The sequence below is a fragment of the Mandrillus leucophaeus genome, unplaced genomic scaffold, assembly GCF_000951045.1.
Source record: "Mandrillus leucophaeus isolate KB7577 unplaced genomic scaffold, Mleu.le_1.0 Scaffold4, whole genome shotgun sequence".
NCBI classification, from domain to species: domain Eukaryota; kingdom Metazoa; phylum Chordata; class Mammalia; order Primates; family Cercopithecidae; genus Mandrillus; species Mandrillus leucophaeus.
This window is the reverse complement of record NW_012104253.1, coordinates 10,132,095-10,152,449: the sequence shown is the minus strand read 5'-3', so window position 1 is coordinate 10,152,449 and position 20,355 is coordinate 10,132,095. Positions and strand designations below refer to the sequence as shown.

The 20,355-nt window shown below is 50.0% G+C and overlaps 1 protein-coding gene across 2 annotated transcripts in view; it reads left to right on the top strand.

Annotated features, from left to right (window-relative positions):
* Positions 1 to 10,385: 10,385 nt before the first annotated feature.
* The window catches only part of SERPINA5 (serpin peptidase inhibitor, clade A (alpha-1 antiproteinase, antitrypsin), member 5), a 13,536-nt gene continuing 3,566 nt past the window's right edge, over positions 10,386 to 20,355 (top strand). Inside the window, exons 1-5 of one of the 2 annotated variants that reach the window (XM_011991690.1) lie at positions 10,386 to 10,508; positions 10,633 to 10,728; positions 16,462 to 17,097; positions 19,149 to 19,419; positions 19,858 to 20,005. In XM_011991690.1, the coding sequence (XP_011847080.1) occupies positions 16,479 to 17,097; positions 19,149 to 19,419; positions 19,858 to 20,005 (1,038 nt within the window). In that variant the 5' untranslated portion in view covers positions 10,386 to 10,508; positions 10,633 to 10,728; positions 16,462 to 16,478. The remainder of the gene's footprint in view (positions 10,509 to 10,632; positions 10,729 to 16,461; positions 17,098 to 19,148; positions 19,420 to 19,857; positions 20,006 to 20,355) is intronic. The other variant, XM_011991691.1, reaches the window with a different exon arrangement.

The following is a 20,355-nucleotide window of genomic DNA, read 5'->3' as shown; positions in this document are numbered from 1 at the left end:
CATGTTGCCACTTTCGCTACTCAGGAAAATTGACACTGAATCCTCACAAGGGGAAATTCCCAAAAGGCAGAAGATTTATAGGCCCTTCTCACCACAGTGGTGCCTGAAGTTCCTAACTGAGCTTCCGGAAGTTTTTCTAAATAAGCGTTCAGCTCTCAGCTCTCCTCTCTTGGTAGATCTAGTGGGGGCGGAATCTTCCCCCAGAGTCTGTCCTGGACTGAAAGATTGGGCGCTGTTACTTTAGGAACAGCTCAAAGAATCTTCTAGGCTTTGGGGATCGTGGCTGCTTGCCATGTGCACTCTAGGGCGCTTGCTCAGTGTCCAGGAGGCCCAGGGCCGATACTGAAAACTCAGCCATGGACTTTAGAACAAGACCCAGCTGGCCCAGGCTCTTGGCTCTGGCAAGTGGGATGTCTCACTGTCACAAACCCAGAATTTTCACCAAGGAGAAGGTGACCAGGGGAACAGGCCGGAGAGCTGCCTCCGGTGTTGATGATTGTTTAAGAGTCAAAATATTCCAGTAATTGTGTGACATGGGGTTCCCTGGCCCAAATAGTGCTGCAACCACAGGAATAGGCTCGCTGCCAGGAAACCAGGAAACCGATATTTGGAGCAATAGACAGACTACTCTTGTATTGTGGAAAAGTCCTTGCGGAAGGGAGGAAGATGGAAGGGGAAAGCCCAAAGGGGTTCCTCTCCCTTCCTGTCCCTAAAACATAGCCCTGAGCTCGACATGAGTGCAGCCTCAGGAGAACTTGACGAGGAAATGTTCTGTAAAGGAAATTGCCTGGTGAGGCCATTTTGAGTTAGTTATACCAGCTCTGGGCTTCACTCAGGAGAAGCTGTCCAGTAAATGCCTGAGGGCACCCAAGGCCTCTGGGGCTCAGGGGAATGCACGCCTTCGTTTCTACCCCTTGATTTTATTGGCTGAAAAGCAAACCTGCTAGCTCAAAGAGTGATTCATTTCCCCCTGTGCCTTCTGGGAAGTTGGATTCTGTTTTTCAACAATCAGGCAAGAAATAAAGTAAGGCCCAGGCTGACTCGCTCCCTCCTCTGCCCCCACAGAGGCAGGTGGGTGAGTGAATTCCAGAGTGGAAGACAAGCCTGAAAGAAGGCCAAGGTCTAGGGTTACTATGGCAACAGCACGGCAGGGGGTGGTGATGTTGAATGACCGCAGCCCTGATGTGATGAAGGAGAGAGAAAGGAAGCAAGTCATCTTCGATTCAGCCTTGAGAGTGAAGCCTCCTTATTCTGATTAATCTCAACCCTCCACTACTCAAAAATAGCCGATGGCTCCGTATTGCCTACAAAATAAGGTTCAAAGCCTCTATCTACAGTCAAGGCCCTCCCTGATCTGGTCACCTCCTGCCTGTTCTGCCTCAGTTCCTCCTCTTGCTCTCATGTACCCAGTGGCTGCAGTCACAGAAAGTCTTGTTTTGCCAGGTTTCCCATAGCGTCCCACCTCTAAGAATCTGCACTCTCTCAAGATCTCACAGAAACCCTTCAGCTCCCTAAGGCAGACTGTCATCCCACCATCAGAATGGTTGACCTGATAAGAATGTCTGGCCGGGTGCGGTGGCTCACGCCTGTAATCCCAGCACTTTGGGAGGCCGAGGCGGGCGGATCACAAGGTCAGGAGATCGAGACCATGGTGAAACCCCATCTCTACTAAAAATAGAAAAAATTAGCCGGGCGCAGTGGTGGGCGCCTGTAGTCCCAGCTACTCGGGAGGCTGAGGGAGGAGAATGGCGTGAACCTGGGAGGCGGAGCTTGCAGTAAGCCGAGATTGTGCCACTGCACTCCAGCCTGGGCGACAGAGCAAGACTCCGTCTCAAAAAAAAAAAAAAAAAAAAAAAAAGAATGTCTGCCCCCACCCACACCATCGCTATTAGACATTTCAAAGGTGGGGCCCTGTTCACCCTGCATTGCCTCAGCCCACCTGGCCTCAGTGCCAACTGGATATGAGAGAGGCCCAACTGGTATTTGTTGCATGAACGAATGAATAAATGAATGAATGGATAGAAGAGGTTGAGCCAGGAGCAAGGTCACCGACTATTTGTTCTGCATCACCACCCCTTGACATGGCCCTGGAATTGATTGGACAAATATTTAGTTCAGCTCCTCAGATTTCAAAACGCCCTTTTGGAGCGTTAAAAAAAATTAAAAATTAAAAAGACTTCATGCGGGAGATCTTGCCTCTTTAGAGCAGTGCCTGAGTCCAGTTTTCCCATTGCTGCTCACCTGTGGGGTCTCTCATTCGTGTAGCCCTTGTTACACCACTAGAGAGGTATATCTCTCAATAGCAGCAGTGAGCGTTCGGAGGAACCCTGCATGTTTGTGAGTTCAGAAGTTATCTTCCAGCAGAAAAACAAGGTCTTTCTGTACTTTGCAACTGGGGGAAAGGGCAGAGAAAGCCAATGTGAGTGGCAGTGATATAGCCTAGTGGAAGGTGACAAGTTTGCGTGACTACAGTAAATTGGTGTGTAGAGAAATGCAGCATGGGTTTATTCAGTTTTTCATTCTTTCATTCAACAGCTAGTTACGGAGTGGGCTTTGGCTGTGTTTGAGATAGGAGAAAACAAACTTTTTCAAGTTCTCAACACTACAGTTCACCTCTGGTCACCAAAATGTGTGTGGAATTTCTCCAACCACCAAATTGTCCAGCAGACACTAACTGGGTGTCCCGCAGTTCAATTCAATTCAATTCCAACACTTTATACCTGGAGATAACATCAGATCCCATCCGTTTAGGGCTCTGTTGCACTAGACTGCCCCCACTTCAGATGCCAGTTGCAAGTAGTAGGCTGTCACCTATACTTTATGACCAACTGGCTATAAGGCGAGGTTCCCACAACTCCCTCCTCAGGTTCAGTTCATTAGCTAGGAGGGCTCACAGCACTCAGGGAAATACTTATGCTTAATGGTCTATTTTATTAATAAAGCATACATATGAACAGCCAGATAAATGAGAGTCAGAGGGCCAGGTGTGGGGTACTGGGCACAGAGCGTCCATGTCCTCTCCCAGTGTACCAACTTCCAGGAGCCTCCATGCTTTCAGCCGTCCCAAAGTGCCTAAACCCTGTCCTTTTTGGGGTTTTTATGGAGGTTTCATTACATAGGCATGATTGATTACATCATTGGCCACTGGTGATCAACTCAACCTGCAGCCTCTCCCCCATCTAGGGAGGTCATGAGGAGGGGAGTGGGCTGAAAGCTTCAACCCTCTAATTCCATGGTTGGTTTCCCTGGTAACCAGATTCCTTATGAGCCTACCCAGGAGCCCACCAAGACTTGCTTCACTAGAACAAAAGATGTTCCTATCACCCTAGAAACTGCAAGGGATCCAGGAGCTCTTCATCAGATGCTCTTTTCACTCTGGAAATTACTAAGCTCTCAGGAATCAGGTCAAAGACCAAATACTAAACAAACAATTCTCTTAGTATCCCTATCTACAAGGGTGCTAGAAGCACTGTCTCAGGAACTCGAACCAGAGACTAAATGTGTATTTCTTATTATTAATATGTCACCGTTTCACAGGCTGCTAGCCAGGAAGCCAGAGGGACCTCCCCCAGTGTAAAATTTGGATTCAGACAAGGCTGCAGTCTCAGCTTCTTCACTAACAGTGCACTGTGGGGCAATTGCTTTACCTGTTTGGGTCTTAATTTCGTCACCTGTACATGGCGGTGTCCTCTGGGCACAGCGATCCACTGCAGCTGTGGCAGTGGAAATGGGAGGATGGACATGGGATCCGCTGAAGACACAGACCTGGGAGTCCTTGGCTTCTGACTCCATGGAGCGTGTGAAGGGCACACGGGTCTGCTTCATCCCTGACTGCCTACGAGCAGGCCCTTCTCGAAGAAGAGGCAGAACTAATATGAACAGCTCCCATGCTCTGAGCACCTGCAATGGGCAAGGGATGGTGCCGAGTGCTTGCCAGGAGGTATCAAGAGGCCACAAACATCCAAGTATAGAACCTGGACTTTGGAGCCAGGATGCTTAAATCTAAATCTGAAATCCAGCAATTACTGAGTGTATTTGTTTGCTAGTGCTGCTCTAAGAAAGGACCACAAAAGGTGTGGTTTAACCAACAGAAATACATTGTCTCTCAGTTCTGGAGGCCAGGAATCTGAGATCAGTGAGGAAGAATCTATTCCACACCTCTCCCCCAACTTCTGAACGTTTTCTGGCAATCTTGAACGTCCCTTAAATGTAGGAACATCATCTCAATCTCTGCTTTCCTCCTCCTGTGGTGTTCTTTCTTCATGAGTGCTGGTGTCCAAATTCCTCCTTTGTAAAAGAACACCAGTAATACTGGAGTAGGGGTCCACTCTACTCCATTATGACCTCATTTTAACTAATTACATCTGCAAGGACCATATTTCTAAATAAGGTCCTATCCTGGGGTACTCCGGCTATGGGCTCCAACACATGAATTTGGAGGGTCGGGGCAATTCAACTCATAACACTAGGTGAGGGACTTGGGTGGTCTCTCTGTGCCTCAGTTCCCTCACCTATGGAATGTAGATGACAATACCTAACTCATAAGCCTATCGTGGGTGTTTGCTGAGCTCCTGTATGTAAAACACTTAAGCTAGTGGTTCAGCATTAGTGCCTTACAAACGTTAACTGCTGTTATCTCATTCATCTTTTGTAACAACTGTGTGCTTTGGAACGAGGGTGACAACTGGTATGCTTGCCAGAGCTGGGCAGGTCAGCCAAACAGACACAGTGGGCTGCTAGTGATGCGGCCCAGGCAGGCAAGACAGTAAGAGCCCCCATTTAAAGGCATTCTACTCTACATTGTTACATAATAATCTATGGCATGAAACTCACCTATGGAGGTGAAAGCTCCTTGTTGCTCTTGATGTCAATGGAAAAAAATCGACCATGAGCTACCTGGTCCTTAGATAGGGTTAACAGCTATTCTGAAAGAAGAATGCTGATTTGACAAGAACTGGGCATGAAGCCAACCATGTGGTCTAGAAAGGACACAATTTCCTTTAAGCCAAGGCCTAAACCCATCAAGACTGAGTTAATGAGGCCACCTCACCAGGCCGGTGGAGGTCAGCCCTCACCAGCCCTGACTGGCTGTCTGGCTGCTGAGATGCTGAACAGGGCTGGAGAACAGACCAAATGGGGCCAGCCAAGTTCGCACATCCTCAGAGCCACCTGCTCAAGTGTTTAGCTCTCCTGGGGTGATTGACTTCAATGGGAGCACGGCTCCACCAGCACCTTGATTCAGACTTCTGGCCTCCAGAACTGTGAGTGAATTCCTATTGTTTCAAGCCACCCAGTTTGTGGTGATTAATTATGGCAGCCCTAGCAAGCTAACATTCCTCTTTTCTTCCAATTTCACAAGAACAGGTGTTGCTCTTCTTGACACACAGCTGTGTATTCTCTTGTTCTCCTGTTACCTGGGGGAGTCTCCTTCCATTAATAACCACCTTTAACCTCCCTTTCAGCTTCTTCCCTCAAACCTGGGAAATCCCTCCCTCCAAGCCACAGCTCCCTCTGCCCCACCTCCTTCCCAGCCTTCTCATCAAGGAGCAATCTGCCTTGACCATCCCCTTGACTTCTCAGCCTGCCGGCCCTGGGATCCTGCTCCTACCTCCCCAACTAGATCACCCTGGTGGCTTCTGTGGACCAGTGACTATCCTTATCTACTTGAATGTTCTGCTGCATCTGACACTGACAGTGGCATCCCTTGTCCTCCCTTGTTATCTGCCCTGGTCCTCCTCCTTCCCAGCCATCACCACCTTTGTGAGCTCCCTCTCTCTCTGCTCAGGCTTATGCTGAGGGTCTCAGAGTTCTATGCTTCATCCTCTTTTCTTGTCCTCTCCTTGCCCCAGGAGGCCCCCAGATCCCAGGTGCTTCCTTCACTTTATTTCCTGTTTCTGTTCTTGCCTCCAAATCTCTCTTTAGACCCATTCACCTGTGTCATCTCTGCCAGTAGGCACCACAGGCCCTTCAGGCTCACTAGGTCCAAAACTGAACTCATCATCCTCCATACAGGCTTCCAAAACCTACCTCTCAGCTGACACCAGGTCCATTCTCCTTCCTTAATGTGTCTCCTCCTGTCCAGCCTCACCCTTGGTGCCTTGGCACACACCACCGTCATCTCTCACCTGGATTACCACAACAGTGTCACTTGGTCCTGTCTTGATCTCCAGGCAACCATACCCATGACAGCCCAAGATAATTCCTCCTTCCTTCTCTTACAGAATGAAGTTCATCCCTGGTTCCCAGCCCAGCAGGACTTCCAAGCCCCCCATCTGGCCCTGATCTGGCTTCTCTCTGTCCTCCCCTCCTCCTCTCTGACAGGCTCCCGGTGCCCCACCACCCCCTCAGGCTGTACTGCTATCACTCCTGTGGTTCTCTCAGCCCAAAATGCAGCCTCCCGCTGCTGTGCTGTAAGCTCTTCTGTCTGTTCACTTCTCTCCACCCAGCCAGGGCTAATAAAAACCTAGACAAGGTTCAAAAACTCAGATCCAAGGTCACCAACTTCACAAAGCTTTTCCTATTCCATTCCTCTCTCCAACCACGGGAGAATGGACCATGCCTCCCTGTGTGTCTTTACTGTGGAGACATGTGTCAGAGCATTGACGCTCTGTCTTTAGTTCATCTATTGAGATATTGATCTCTTTTCTTGAGGCCAGGGGTATTTTCTGGGACATGGTTAGAGCTCAATAAACATTGATATTGGAGGGAGGAAATGTAGGAAGGATGGATGGAAGGCTATAAGGATAAATGGATGGATGGATAGATGGATGGATGGATGGAAAAATGGATAGATGGGGGGTGGATGTATGAATGGATGGATGGATGGATGGATGGATGGAAGAATGGATGAATAAATGGGTGGATGCATGGGTGAATGGATGGAAGGAAGGAAGGAAAGAAGGAAGGAAAGAAGGAAGGAAGGGAAAGGGAAAGGTAGTACCAGTATGTTTTAGCTCATGCAGGCAGGCAGATGATGGGCAGAGGGAAGCATGGTGGTTGATTATAGGAGGATCATAGCAGATGTTTAAGGCAAGATTGACAGCCCCACAAAGACTGAGAAGACAAGAAAAATGGGAAAGTTATTAAGACACAAGGCCTAGATCAGGAGCTAGAGGCTGGATCCCAGAACAAGGCAAGAGCCTAATAACTCAGGTAGCCAAACCATCCCAGTTTGCCAAGGTCTTTGCCAGTTTTAGCACTGAATATCCCACACCATCAGAAATTCCTCAGTGCCAGGCAAATTGGAATGGTTGGTCACCCTACTAGTGATTAAGACCAGTGCCCCACTTCAGAGCAGAAGCATCAGCCAGGCCCTGAGTGACATCTTGTAGGCCCTTGAACTGGTCTCACTCAATCCCCATGAGGCCCAGTACCATGGAACAGAGGGCAGGGAGGCTGAGGGCCAAGCAGAGGAGCACCTGTGCTCAGCAGGGCAAGGCATCACAGGGGCCAGCATTGGTTTCTCAGCCCTTCTCCCAGAAATCACCTCCCCACTTTGATCCCTTCCCATGCCCTGCTAGGCTCTAGGACACCAAAGTCTCATATTCTGGCCACTGGCTCACCCTATGCAAGCACCCTGGGTGTTATGGACTGAATTGCATCTCCCGCAATTTCTTATGTTGAAGTCCTAGCTTGTAGGACTTGTTATGACTGTTTGTAGAGATTGAACCTTTAGGGAGTAATTAAAGTTAAACAAGGTTATAAGGTGGCACTCTAATCTGGTAAGACTGGTGTCCTTTTAAGAAGAGGAAGAGAAACCAGAGAGCTCACTCTCTCCCTCTGTCCACTCCCTCTCTTGGTATGTGTGTGTGTGTGCATGTATGTGTGTGTCCAGTGTGGGCTCACCAGGAAGAGGCCCTGGGAGGACAGTGAAGGCAACCATCTACAAGACAGGCAGAGAGCCTTCACCAGAGACCAATCCTGACAGCACCTTGAGCTTTAATTTCCAGCCTCCAGAACTGTAAGAAAATACATTTCTATTGTTTAAGCCAGTGTGTGTTTAACCCAGGCCAGCATGAGGTGTTTTGTTACAGCAGCCAGAGAAGACTGATAGACTGGGATGCCATGCCCCTGAGACCCCTTCCAAATCTCTCCTCTCAAAACTCACTCGCCTCAGTCCTGATTCCTTCAGAGTCCTTTCCGTGTGGCAGTGGGAGTCATGAGTTACCTCAGACTTTCCCCCAAATTCTCAAGACATTCTTTCAGGTGTAAGCTTGGGAAACGGCACGTGATGTCTTTCCCTCCTGGGTGGTCAGAGCACAGACAGCACACACAGGCTGGAGACGGCCCACAGGACCTTGGTTAGCCCACCTTTCCCAAAGTAGTTTCATCTGGAACCCATTTGGGGGGTGTTGCCCTAGTTTCTGATGGCTGCTTTAAGAAGTTATCACAAACAGTGGCTCAGACAACACAAAATTCTTCTTTCATGGTTGCAGAGGCCAGAGGCCTCACTGGGCTAGAATGAAGATATTGGCAGGGCTCCACTCTTTCTGGGAGGCTCTAGGGGAGGATCCATTCCTCGCCTTCTCCAGCTTCTAGAAACTTCCTCACTCCTCAGCTCCTGGCTCGGACATCACATTGACTTTTCCTCTCCTGCTTCCACCATCACATCACCTTCTTCTGACTCCAATCTCCTGCCTCTTTCTTGCAAGGATCCTAATGATTGTAATTAGGACCCAGCTGGATAATCCACGACAATCTCTTCAAGATCCTTAACTTAATGACATCTGCAAAGTCCCTTTTGTCATAGAAGATAACATTCACAGGTCCTGGGTATTAGGACACGGATATCTTTGGGGTTCCATTACTCACCTATAACTGGTACGTGGTGCTGATTTCCATCCTATAGGTATGGTTTAGGGATCTCTAGGTCAATGAGATAACGGACTCTTGCTCATGTTACATGGCGTAATGGGAAGAAAGCCAACCCTAAAAAGAAGGGACTCAGCTTCCCTTCTTAGAGCCTCCTGTTTTTAACTGTGGGATTTGGGGCTGATTCCCTGACCTGCTCGGTTCTGTATTCTCTCCAATTCAACAGGAATGAACTGTGAGGGCACTGAGCAAAAACTAAGGGCTAGATACCTAGTAGTAGTAGGACTTGCCTCTGGATATCCAGTAGTGATCCTGCCTGCTTCTGGATATCCTACAGTAGCAATCCCACCTGCTTCTGGATACGTGGCAGTGTTCATACCTGGCTTTAGATACCCGGTAGTGATTGTGTTTCCTCTAGATACCCAGTAGTACTGTGCATGCTTCTAGAGATGTAGTCATAGTTGGACTTGGCTCTAGATACCCAGTGCTCATCTCTAGACTGGGCTGAGATCAGTGTCTCCCTTGAAGGATTGTTGTAAGGATGAAAAGACATAATGTGTGTAAAGCACTTGGTGTAATACGTGGTCTTTTTAAAAGTGTGAATAAATACTAGTTCTTATTATTTCTGTGGATATCCAGCAGCCCCATAATTGGGTCCCAAAACCATGAAGAAGGAAGAGGAAATGTCTTAAAGGTTGATGGACAGTGTTTGCTGAACATCAAGATCACTTTCCAGGTATTACCTCTGATTTGCTCTACCAACTCCACACCCCACCTGCAGCCACACAACCTTCCATGATCACGGCCATACACAACACACTGTGTCCCCCAGGCATGGGGACCTTGAAACATAACCAGGTTTGAGACAGCACCCTGCACTGCTGTCTTGGAAATACTCTTAAGAGTGTGTGGCTGAGTTAGGGAACCCGGATTTCAAAGTAGAAAGGGAGAATCCACCCAAGCCCATAGAAATCCTGAATGCAGCTCCTTTCTCAGCAACAAGCACCGGCTTGAGAGTCAGCCACCTGGGCACCAGCCCCACTCTGCCCCTAATTAAATGCGTGACTTTGAGAATTCCCTTCATTCTTCAGAGCCCCAATTCAGTAATTGGTGCAATCACAGGCTTGGCTACAGCGACCCATTCATTGCAGGCATGGTGGGACTCTCAATCCCTCCCATTCCCACTAGAATCCAGCTGTTGGGATCTATGACCCAGTCAGCATCACAGGCCTGTGGGGAGCTCTCAGGCTCAAGCCTATGCCCCCACTAATCTACAAGAAATTCACTGCAGTAAACCAAGGAATAGTGCCTGGAAAAAGAGAGGGTTTGCTGGAGCTGTCCCTTTCCCTGTCTCTGGAATACCAACAACGGACAGGCTCTTTGGTCTTGTCTCTCAGGAGTGCCCATGCCATTCCAGGCAAATGGTGGCCTGGTTGGTGGCGTAAGTCTTAGGGGGCAGTGAGTGTGCATCGTGGTCAAAGCCTCTGGAGCAAGCAGCTGCGTCTGCAGGCAGGCCTGCTGGCTGGAAACCTGCCAGGAAAGGAAAGGGCTGGCCTGGGGCGGGGCTAGGGAGGGGTGGAGACAGGGCCGGCTATGGTCAGTGACAAATGCTGGCTGCAATCCAGCCAGCCCTCTGCCCTTTCCTGAGCCAGAGGGACTGCCACCTCCACTGTGTGCACGCTTGGCTACAGGACACAGTAAGTACAGATGCCTTAGCGGGAGGTCCCGTGGGCTTGAGGGCATGTGAGGCGAGGAAAGGATGGACTCTAGAGTTTTGGGGTTTGGGGGCTGCAAAGCTCTGAAGGAGTCTCACCTCTGCAGTTTCAGATATCCAAGGCAGCAGAGGTGAGTGGGTCCCCTGAGCTCTGTGACCTTATGCTCCACACTAACTCTGGCAGAGCCTCTGTTTCCTCATAGGTAAGATGGAAATAATTATACCCTTTGGATGGTGTGACTGAAGATTAAATACAGCGGGTGCTCTCACTCAGCACATCTGGCCGTGTCTGCAGACACATTTGGTTTCCACAACTGGAAGGGGGATGGGGGTTAGTGGCATCTAGAGGCCAGCGATGCTGCTGATGATCCCACAATGCTCAGGACAAGATCACAAAGCATCATCCTGTTGAAAAGGTCAACAGGATCAAGGTTGAGAGACCCTGAAATAAGGCTGTGGGGACAAAATGTCAGCTGGATAGGAAGTGCTCAGTAAATGGCAGCTTCTGTTGTTTTCTGTGCCTGGAGTCTTGGGCCTTTGGAAATGAGGAACAATGATCTAATATTATCTGCTTCCCTGAGATAAGGGCATCTTGCCTGGAGGCTGCCACCCAGGCCGATCGTGGCAGCTGCTCATGAGAGACAGTAACCATTTGGCAGTTTGTTAAATGAACAAAATGTAAAAATAAAGTAAGCAGAATTTTTTGTTTTTCTCAGGGTAGGGCTTTTGGCCAGATACGCAGCAATAAAAGGGGAAACCACTTCCTTGGGCCAGTGTCCTTGCTTATAGATCAGGAAACCGAAGCATGAAGAATACAGGCGGCAGATGCCTAGTGGTGACGGACGTGTTCATGGTGTTGACGGTGATGATAAGTGACAGATGTAGACTCATCTCCAAACTTGTCAGGTTGTAGACATTAAATATGTGCAACTTTGTGAATAGCAGTCATGTCTCAATCAAGCGGTTTTAATAAAGAAATAAAAGGAAGCCAGAGCTGAGAGACAGGGAGGGAGTTGTTCAAGGTCACCTGGCAAGTGAGCCCCGGGGCGGAGAGAGCTCAGCTCTGGGTGGCTAGCCTGGCTTTTTCCACTGCTCAGTGTCCAACTTGCAGTCTGATGTCTCTGAATTACAGAAAAGGAGACAGGGGTCAGTTCATTCATTCATTCATTCGTTCGTTCATTCTACAAAAGTGTATGGAGCATCTCTCATGACTGCAAGTTCCTGAAGGTGAGAGCAGCACAGATGAGGGTCCCATGCAGAGAGAGGCTGGGATGAAAAATGTCAATGACAAATGCATATATAAAGGCATATGTGTAATTGAAGGAGCTTTGAGAGAAACAGTCAAGGCACCGTTCCAGAGAATAGCTGTGGAAGGGGAAAAGGTCCAGTGTGATAAGGTATTGCAAAGAAGTGACATTTAAGCAAAGGCCTGCAGCCTGTGCAGAAGTTGGCCTTGGTGAGAAAGGTCAGGGGAGGGTTCCAGTAGAGAGGGAAGGTGTGCAAAGGCCCAGGGTTAGGACAGAACTTGCTGCATTTGAGAAACTGGGAAAAGTGAGCCTGGGGGTATCTGGTGATCCAGGGCAGAGCAGGTCCAGGCCAGGTAGAGCCAGATCGCAGGAGCCCTTGTGGGTTAGAGCACAGATCAAAGTTAGCATTTATCCGAAACACAGGAGTTGTCCATGAGTTTCTTAGGTGAGGAAGTGCTGTGACCATATTTATGATTGAAGGAGATTCTTTTATATGCTGTATATAGAAAGCCTTGCAGGGCAAAGAAAGGAAGCTACTGGGGTAGCCCAGGGGAAGATGGTAGGAGATTCCATTGGGGGCAGTGAGAAAGGCAGGGAGGCGCGGCAGTTTTAAGACCTGTTTTGGAGATAGAACTGACAAGCCTTGCGGATGGGCTGGAGTGGAACAGGAAGTCAAGATTACTTCTTCTGGGAAGTTCTGTTCCTGGGTCTTTAGGATGTAGAGGAAGCTGTGACTTTGTCTCTCATCTCTGCCTGGGCTCCAAGCCTCACATCCCTCTCTGTAATTAGAAGATATTGGACAGACCCTCCTCACTAACACAGTTCCCATAGCTTAGTCCAGGGCAGAACTGGGCATGACTTCATTGCCCAACATGGGAAATATCAGTCAGCAGACTTGGGCTTCATGGATGGTGGGGGCCAGCGGGAGGGCTGACCAAGGCCCACCCATCACATCCCCAGCACCTGCCACCTCAATTCACCTTGGCCTGAGATGACAGATGAACTTGACTGATCCCCTCTCTTCCCTCTGCAGAAACACTAAAGGCAGGGACCAGGAGAGGGGCAGCCTGACCAGACTCTCAAGGCACTCGGTGGAAGCTGGTCTGGGGGATGGGAGGCTCCTAGGGCTTCACCTGTCTCTGTCAAAGCCATATATTTCCACCAGAGGCCCAAGAGTGTGATGGCAAACCCGGGGCTTTGAAACTAAGAAACGTAAAACAAGCACTGAGGACTCCACTGCCTCTTGGAGCCACCTCTCTGATTCTCTGTTTCTTCTTTTGCACTGTTAGGATAATGATACCACCTCCATGTTACTGTGGAGAAGTATAAATGGGCTAATACAGGTGAACCGCCTGAGGATACCAGGAGGTGAGGTCGAGGAGGAACGAGGTATCACTCCTCAGAGCCACTCAGAGATAGACTGTGCACGAGTCAGAGGAACCCGGATTTTAATTCTGGTTCCATCACTCAGTAACTGGAACAAGCTTTTCTACTTCACTTAGCCTCGGTCTATTCAATCTGTAAAACAGAGTGAGTTTACTTTTGGAAAACTCTGTAAAATAGAGAGCTTACTTTTGGTGAAGGCTAAACATAGTAATATTTATGGAGTGTTTAGTAGGTCTTTAATAATTAGTGGTTTTACTAAAAGATAGAGACAGTGGGCCCAGAGGGAGCAAGATTTCTGGGTCTCAAACGTATAGCCCAGGAGAGCCTAAGTGAACCTGGGGCCCTCTCCGAACAGACCCTGGGGGAGACTCAGTGCATATATAAAGGCACCCGGAGAAGCAGCTCCTCCCCATCGGATCTCTAGTGCTTGGCAGGGGGCGGGGGTCCTGAAGGGGTGTCCACAGCACACGGCAGACTGCAGATGAAGAAACTGAGGCCCAGAAAGGGTGAGGCTTGCCCAGGGTGACCTAGCAGTTGCATAGATGAGAGAATTTAGGCCAGGGCCTCACTGGGACTCTCTGGTCAGCTGCCCCTGGGCTCTATCCAAGAAGGAAACTCCCCTGCTTCTGAAACTGTTCTCGAAATTATCAGCTCAGTGTGACTCTGTGGGGGGTTGAGCCACATTGTTTCTTTAGCAGCATCTCCATACATGGCTGGTTCCAACACTTGGCAGGAGGGACCATATTGTGCTGCCAAATAGACTCATTTAGAGGAGCCAGAGATTAAACCACCCACCCATGTCCTTCAGAGCTCCCCAGGCAAGTGCCATGGTGGGAACAGGTAGGGAGTGTCAGCGGGGGGAAGCCCAGACTCTGCTCACTCATTATCTGCAGATGAGGGCTATTGTTGGTGGCTACTAAGTCAGGGATTTCAAAATCAGGAAGATGCAGCACAGGAACGGAGGAGGCAGGACTCTGTAGAGGCAGAGTGGTAACCGGGCCTGAGTCCAAGCTTTGCTAATGTTAGCAGGAGACTCCATCTCTCTAACCTCGGATTACCCATCTGTAAAATAGAGCTAGCAGCAAGACGTACCTTTCTGGGTGGTATGGGGCTGAAGAAGTTGGCACAGTGCCTGAAAAAGGGTGAGGACAATGCGCCCAACTGCTACGGCTGCTGGGTTCGGTGCCAGGTTCGGTTCTGCAGGCAGAACCTTCTACATGAGCCTCCTTCTCAGAGGGAGCTCAAGGCGCAATTTGGAGGCTGGACTGGCAAGGGTGCCCTGCTGGAGTTATTCAGCTTCACTTAAAGACAGGCCTGCAGTCCAAGCCTGCCCAATTCCTGAGACCATTCTCTCTCCACTGCTGAGCCCCATGGCCACTCTGCAAGCGATTTCCCACGCAGCTGTTTGGGGCCCTTTGGAGTTTGATTTTATTTGGGTCATGGGATGCTGTGACAGGCTGCCCCTGCCTGGTGGGGATCTGGGAGCCCCGACGACATGGTGCCCATAGAGAGAGCCCAGCAGAAAGGGATTCCCTCCAAGGTGACACACAGGGCAAAGCTCACATCACAAGCCAGGCAGGCCCTCTGCACCTGATAATTAGCTGCCCCGGGTGCTGCCAGGCTCACAAGTGTGTGTGTTTGTGTTTGTGTGTGGGTGTGTGTAAAGCACATACCCTATGATACAGTTGAGAATATGGGGGCCTCAGATGGGGCTTTTGCCAGAAACTGCCATGCCTACTGCTTATCCTTCCACAGCATGTGCCCCCAAGCACCCCGTGGTGGAGGTGCCATTATCATCACTGTCTTACAGTTGTGGAGAGTGGCTCAGGGTGGAGGTGCTGCTATCATCACTGTCTTACAGTTGTGGAGAGTGGCTCAGGGTGGAGGTGCTGCTATCATCACTGTCTTACAGTTGTGGGGAGTGGCTCAGGGTGTAACTGACTTGCCCAAAATCTCACTGCAAGGAGACAGCAGGGCTGAGATCTGAACCCTGGCAGCGGCTTCAGAGCCTGGGCTGTTTCCTACTTCGGAGGGAGGAGGCAAGACTTCTACCCGTAGCCAGATGGGGAAGCATGGACACAGAAACAGCTCCTGGGTGAAGTGGAGGGAGGAAGAGGAGGATTGAAGGCAAAGGCCACGTCAGGAGTGATGGGAGACCCCACAAAGGTCCCCCTGAGAAGCTCTAGAGTCAAAGATGAATGCCTCCTCGTCTAGAAGATGAAGAGATGTCTTTGCCTGCACGGGCTGCCGTCACAAAGTCTCACAGGCTAGGGGGCTTCAACAACAGCAATTTCTTTCTTTACAACTCCAGAAGCTGGAAGTCTGAGGCTTAGGCACCGGCAGGATTTGTTCCGTCCACGGCCCTTCTTCTTGGCTCACAGGTGGCTGCCTTCTCACTGTCTTCACCTGGTCTTCCCTCTGTGCGTGTCTCTATCCTGATCTCTTTTTAATTTTTGTGTAAGGACATAGTCATATTGGGTTAGGGCCCACTCTAGTGACCTCATCCTAACTCAGTCCCCTCTTTAAAAGCCCTATCTCTAAATATAGTCACATTCTGGGGTATTGAAGGTTAGGACTTCAGCATATGCGTTTTGGGGGGCACAATTCAGCCCAGAACAGGAGGACGGTGGAGATGCTCACATGAAGAGGGCAGGCAGAATTCCCTTAGGAGGAGAAGGTGTCTCTCTGTGAGACAAGAGTGGCATGGAGCAGCCCCTGGGGGAAGGAGAAAGGGACAGTTGGCATCCTGGTATCCTGCCTACCCCGGGGTGGATGCTCACTCCATGTGTGCTGAATGAACAGGGCAAGGCCTGCAGTGCTGATGGCCCCAGGCGCGTAGCTGGTCTGAGTTCATAGAAGGACCACAGGGCCCTGCCATGTGCCAAACCAGGACACCAGAGTGAAGGCCAGAAGCTCACATGGAAGCAACTTAGTTCCCTGGTAACCTCGAGATGCTGATGAGACAAAGCAGAGCAGGGGGAATCCTCTCCCTCCATGTCCCATCCTCCAAAATGTGTCCCTTGATGTGGATGGGCGGGGAGGGTTCCTGCCCTGGCAGCCGGGCCTCTGCCTTCGGTGTGCACCTCCTCTCCCTCCTTCCTCTCCCCATCGTCCCTAAATCTTTGTCCTGGAGCCACTGCCGCCCTGTGTAAACCCTCATCCTCAGTCTCGGGGGTGCCATCCCTTCTCTTTGAAGCTGAATGGACCAAACCTACCCATTGAGTGTTTGGTGGGGATATCTCTGGAAAGTCAGTGCCTGGACCAGCCCCACCCCTCTCTGAGGACACCTTCTTTCCCTTTCAGAACAAAGGACAGCCGCCATGCAGCTCTTCCTCCTCTTGTGCCTGGTGCTCCTCAGCCCTCAGGAGGCCTCCCTTCACCGCCACCACCCCCGGGAGACGAAGAAGAGAGTCAAGGACCTCCATGTAGGTGCCACAGTGGCCCCCAGCAGCAGAAGGGACTTTACGTTCGACCTCTACAGGGCCTTGGCTTCTGCTGCCCCCAGCCAGAACGTCTTCTTCTCCCCTGTGAGCATCTCCGTGAGCCTGGCCATGCTCTCCCTGGGGGCTGGGTCCAGCACAAAGAGGCAGATCCTGGAGGGCCTGGGCCTCGACCTCCAGAAAAGCTCAGAGGAGCAGCTGCACAGAGGCTTTCAGCAGCTCCTGCAGGAGCTCAACCAGCCCCGAGATGGCTTCCAGCTGAGCCTCGGCAACGCCCTTTTCACCGACCTGGTGGTGGACGTGCAGGACACCTTCATGAGTGCCATGAAGACGCTGTACCTGGCAGACTCTTTCCCCACCAACTTTGGGGACTCTGCGGGAGCCCTGAAGCAGATCAATGATTATGTGGCAAAGCAAACGAAGGGCAAGATTGTGGACTTGCTTAAGAACCTCGACAGCAACGCGGTCATGGTCATGGTGAATTACATCTTCTTTAAAGGTAAGGACCTTGGGCCCAAACCTGTGCTTTCTCTGGCTTTTCTGCTCCTTTTTTCTAAAGAATTCCCAATTCCCTCACATACATAAAGGACGGGGAGTAGATTAAGTTATTTCGGGCGCCTGCTGAGAAAAATTAAGTAAACAAGTAGCCAGAGAAGGTAAGATGAGTGCCTTCTCTCTGTGGATGGGGTTAGTGAGCCTGAGATGCTGTTTCCTCCATGGAGGAAGAACTGACTGCTGTCTTTGGGCCCCTGGGATCATCTGAAGCCCCAGTGTTCATACAGGCTCCGAAGCATGAACCCATTGTGGCCACCATAACAAAGACACCAACACCTCAGCCACTCAGGGCAGGACACGGACCCCAGAAGGGCTTAGAGGGCATTTCCCAGTCCCCCATATGCCCCAGATCCTGGCCCCTCTGCCCTCATGGAGGCCAAGACTCCCTCAGACAAATGCTTCTTCCTCTGAAATGCCTCCTCCGGACTCCTCAGTAAGAGCTGACCTCTGCTTATCTCCCCGACACTCCTTGTAAGCATTTCTGTTCGCGTCTGCAGCTCCTGCCAGGTGCTGACCCTGAGGAAAGCAAGAGTGGATAGAGAGGAGGAGAGGAGAGGAGAGAGTGGGAAGGGTTGGGAAGGAAGGCAAATTGTTAACACCTCCCCTTCCTGTGGTCACAGATCATGAGTATCTTTGGCCATTTGGGTGGCTATAACAAAATACCGTAAACTGGGTGGCTTAGCAACAACAAACATTTATTTCTCATAGTTCTGGAGGTTGAGAAGTCCAGGATCAAGGCACTGGCAGATGCAGTGCCCGTTCCTTGGTTCATGACGGTGTCTTCTCAGTATGTCCTTGCTCGAAGGAGCAAGGCAGCTCTCTGTGGTCTCTTTTGTAAGGACACCGATCCTGTTCATGACAGCTCTACCCCTACGAACTAATCAACTCTCAAAGGCCCCCCGTCCTAATACCACCACCTCAGGGTTAGGTTTCAACATATGAACAATGTGGGGACACACACATTGAGACCGCAGCAGTGAGTGTCGAACTTGGACTCTGAGATTTCCTATCCCCTGGTGCAGGGCGGTCCCCATTACACCAGATTGCTGAGGACAACTGGGAAATAAGCTAAGGACGGTATTGGATGGGGTCTTCCTTTGATAACAATGAAGAAGTTGGAAACAGGCCAGGCGTGGTGGCTCATGCCTGTAATCCCAACACTTTAGGAGGCCGAGATGGGCAGCTCACCTGAAGTCAGGAGTTCGAGACCAGCCTGGCCAACATAGTGAAACCCCGTCTCTACTTAAAAATTACAGAAATTAGCCAGGCGTGGTGATGGGCGCCTGTAATTCCAGCTACTTGGGAGGCTGAGGCAGGAGAATCGCTTGAACCTGGGAGATGGGGGCTGTAGAGAGCCAAAATTGTGCCACTGAATTCCAGCCTAGGTTACAGAACGAGACTCCATCTCAAATAAATAAAATAAAATAAAATAAAATAAAATAAAATAAAATAAAAGAAGTTGGAAGCAATCACTTGTAGCATTTTGTTCAGAAGTTTCCATAAGAAGGTAAGAGAAGGGTCATTGAAGACTTCCCAATGGGAAAAAGCATTCGTTTCCAGGATCCATACGAACTTCTCTCTAAAACTTAAATTAAAATATTGGGAAGAAAGTGCAAACAGAGAAGCTCACCCAGATATCAGGTAGCATTCATGGCCAGTCACATTTTTTACCCTCTTCACTTGGAGATTTGGCCTTGAGTAAAACGTTAGAGAATCAAAGAACATTAGGGGTCCAGGGCCTCTGAAGATGTGAAAACCAACCTCCTTGTTTTGCAGATGTGGAAGGAAAAGCCCTATGAAAAGTCCGAGAATGGGCCCAATGTTATAAAAGGACTTGCCTTGACATTCAAAAGGTTCAACAGTCACTGCTCTGAGGCTGCCATAAAGATGGTCTCTGCTGGCTATCTTTACTGTCTTCACTCCTTTTATTTGCAGCTGAGAATTTCTAATTCTTCCACAAAATTCTTTTTCATTTTTCTTTCTTTTCATCTTTAGCTAAGTGGGAGACAAGCTTCAACCACAAAGGCACCCAAGAGCAAGACTTCTACGTGACCCCAGAGACTGTGGTGCGGGTACCCATGATGAGCCGCGAGGACCAGTATCACTACCTCCTGGACCGGAACCTCTCCTGCAGGGTGGTGGGGGTCCCCTACCAAGGCAATGCCACGGCTTTGTTCATTCTCCCCAGTGAGGGAAAGATGCAGCAGGTGGAGAATGGACTGAGCGAGAAAACATTGAGGAAGTGGCTTAAGATGTTCAAAAAGAGGTACTTTCAGACTACCCCAGGGCCAGCCTAACTCCATACAGCCCCAGGGAGACACACACGCCCTACCAGGGCCACACAGCACTGGTGGGAAGGACTCACCCAGCCAAGGAGCTGCCTTCAAGCCCAGAGGCATCCTGTGACATCCAGGTCCTGGGGTCCTAGCCCAGTTGGAGGGACAAGGGCTGGAAGCTGGGCTCCTTAGGGTGGTGCCAGAGTGGGCAGAGACCTCTGGGGCAGCCCATGTCCAAGTCCAGAGCAAGGGGAGGCTCATCCTAGACAAGAGGCCAGAGGATCCATAATCACCATTGTTCCTTGGGATAAGGAGTCCTTTTTATAAAGCATCAAAACTAAGAATCCAGTGCATTATGAAGCCAAGGGGTGAAGCTCAGTGTGCCAATGCCCTAGAGCAGTCTAAGAAAACTCCTTTTCCTTTTCTAGGCAGCTCGAGCTTTACCTTCCCAAATTCTCCATTGAGGGCTCCTATCAGCTGGATAAAGTCCTTCCCAAGCTGGGGATCAGTAATGTCTTCACCTCCCACGCTGACCTGTCCGGCATCAGTAACCACACAAATATCCAGGTGTCTGAGGTGGGTTCAGAAGCTCCTATGCATCCGCTTTCCAAGATATTCTATTCTATTCTATTCTATTCTATTCTATTCTATTCTATTCTATTCTATTCTATTCTATTCTTTCTATTCCACTCTACCCCATTTTATTCCATTCCATTCCATTCCATTCCACTCTACTCCACTCCAGTTGACTCTATTCCATTCTACTCCACTCCTCCACTCCACTCTACTCCTCCACTCCACACCTCCACTCCACTCCACTCCTCCACTCCACTCCACTCCACTCCACTCCACTCCTCCACTCCACTCCACTTCTCCACTCCACTCCACTCCACTCCATACCTCCACTCCACTCCACTCCACTCCAC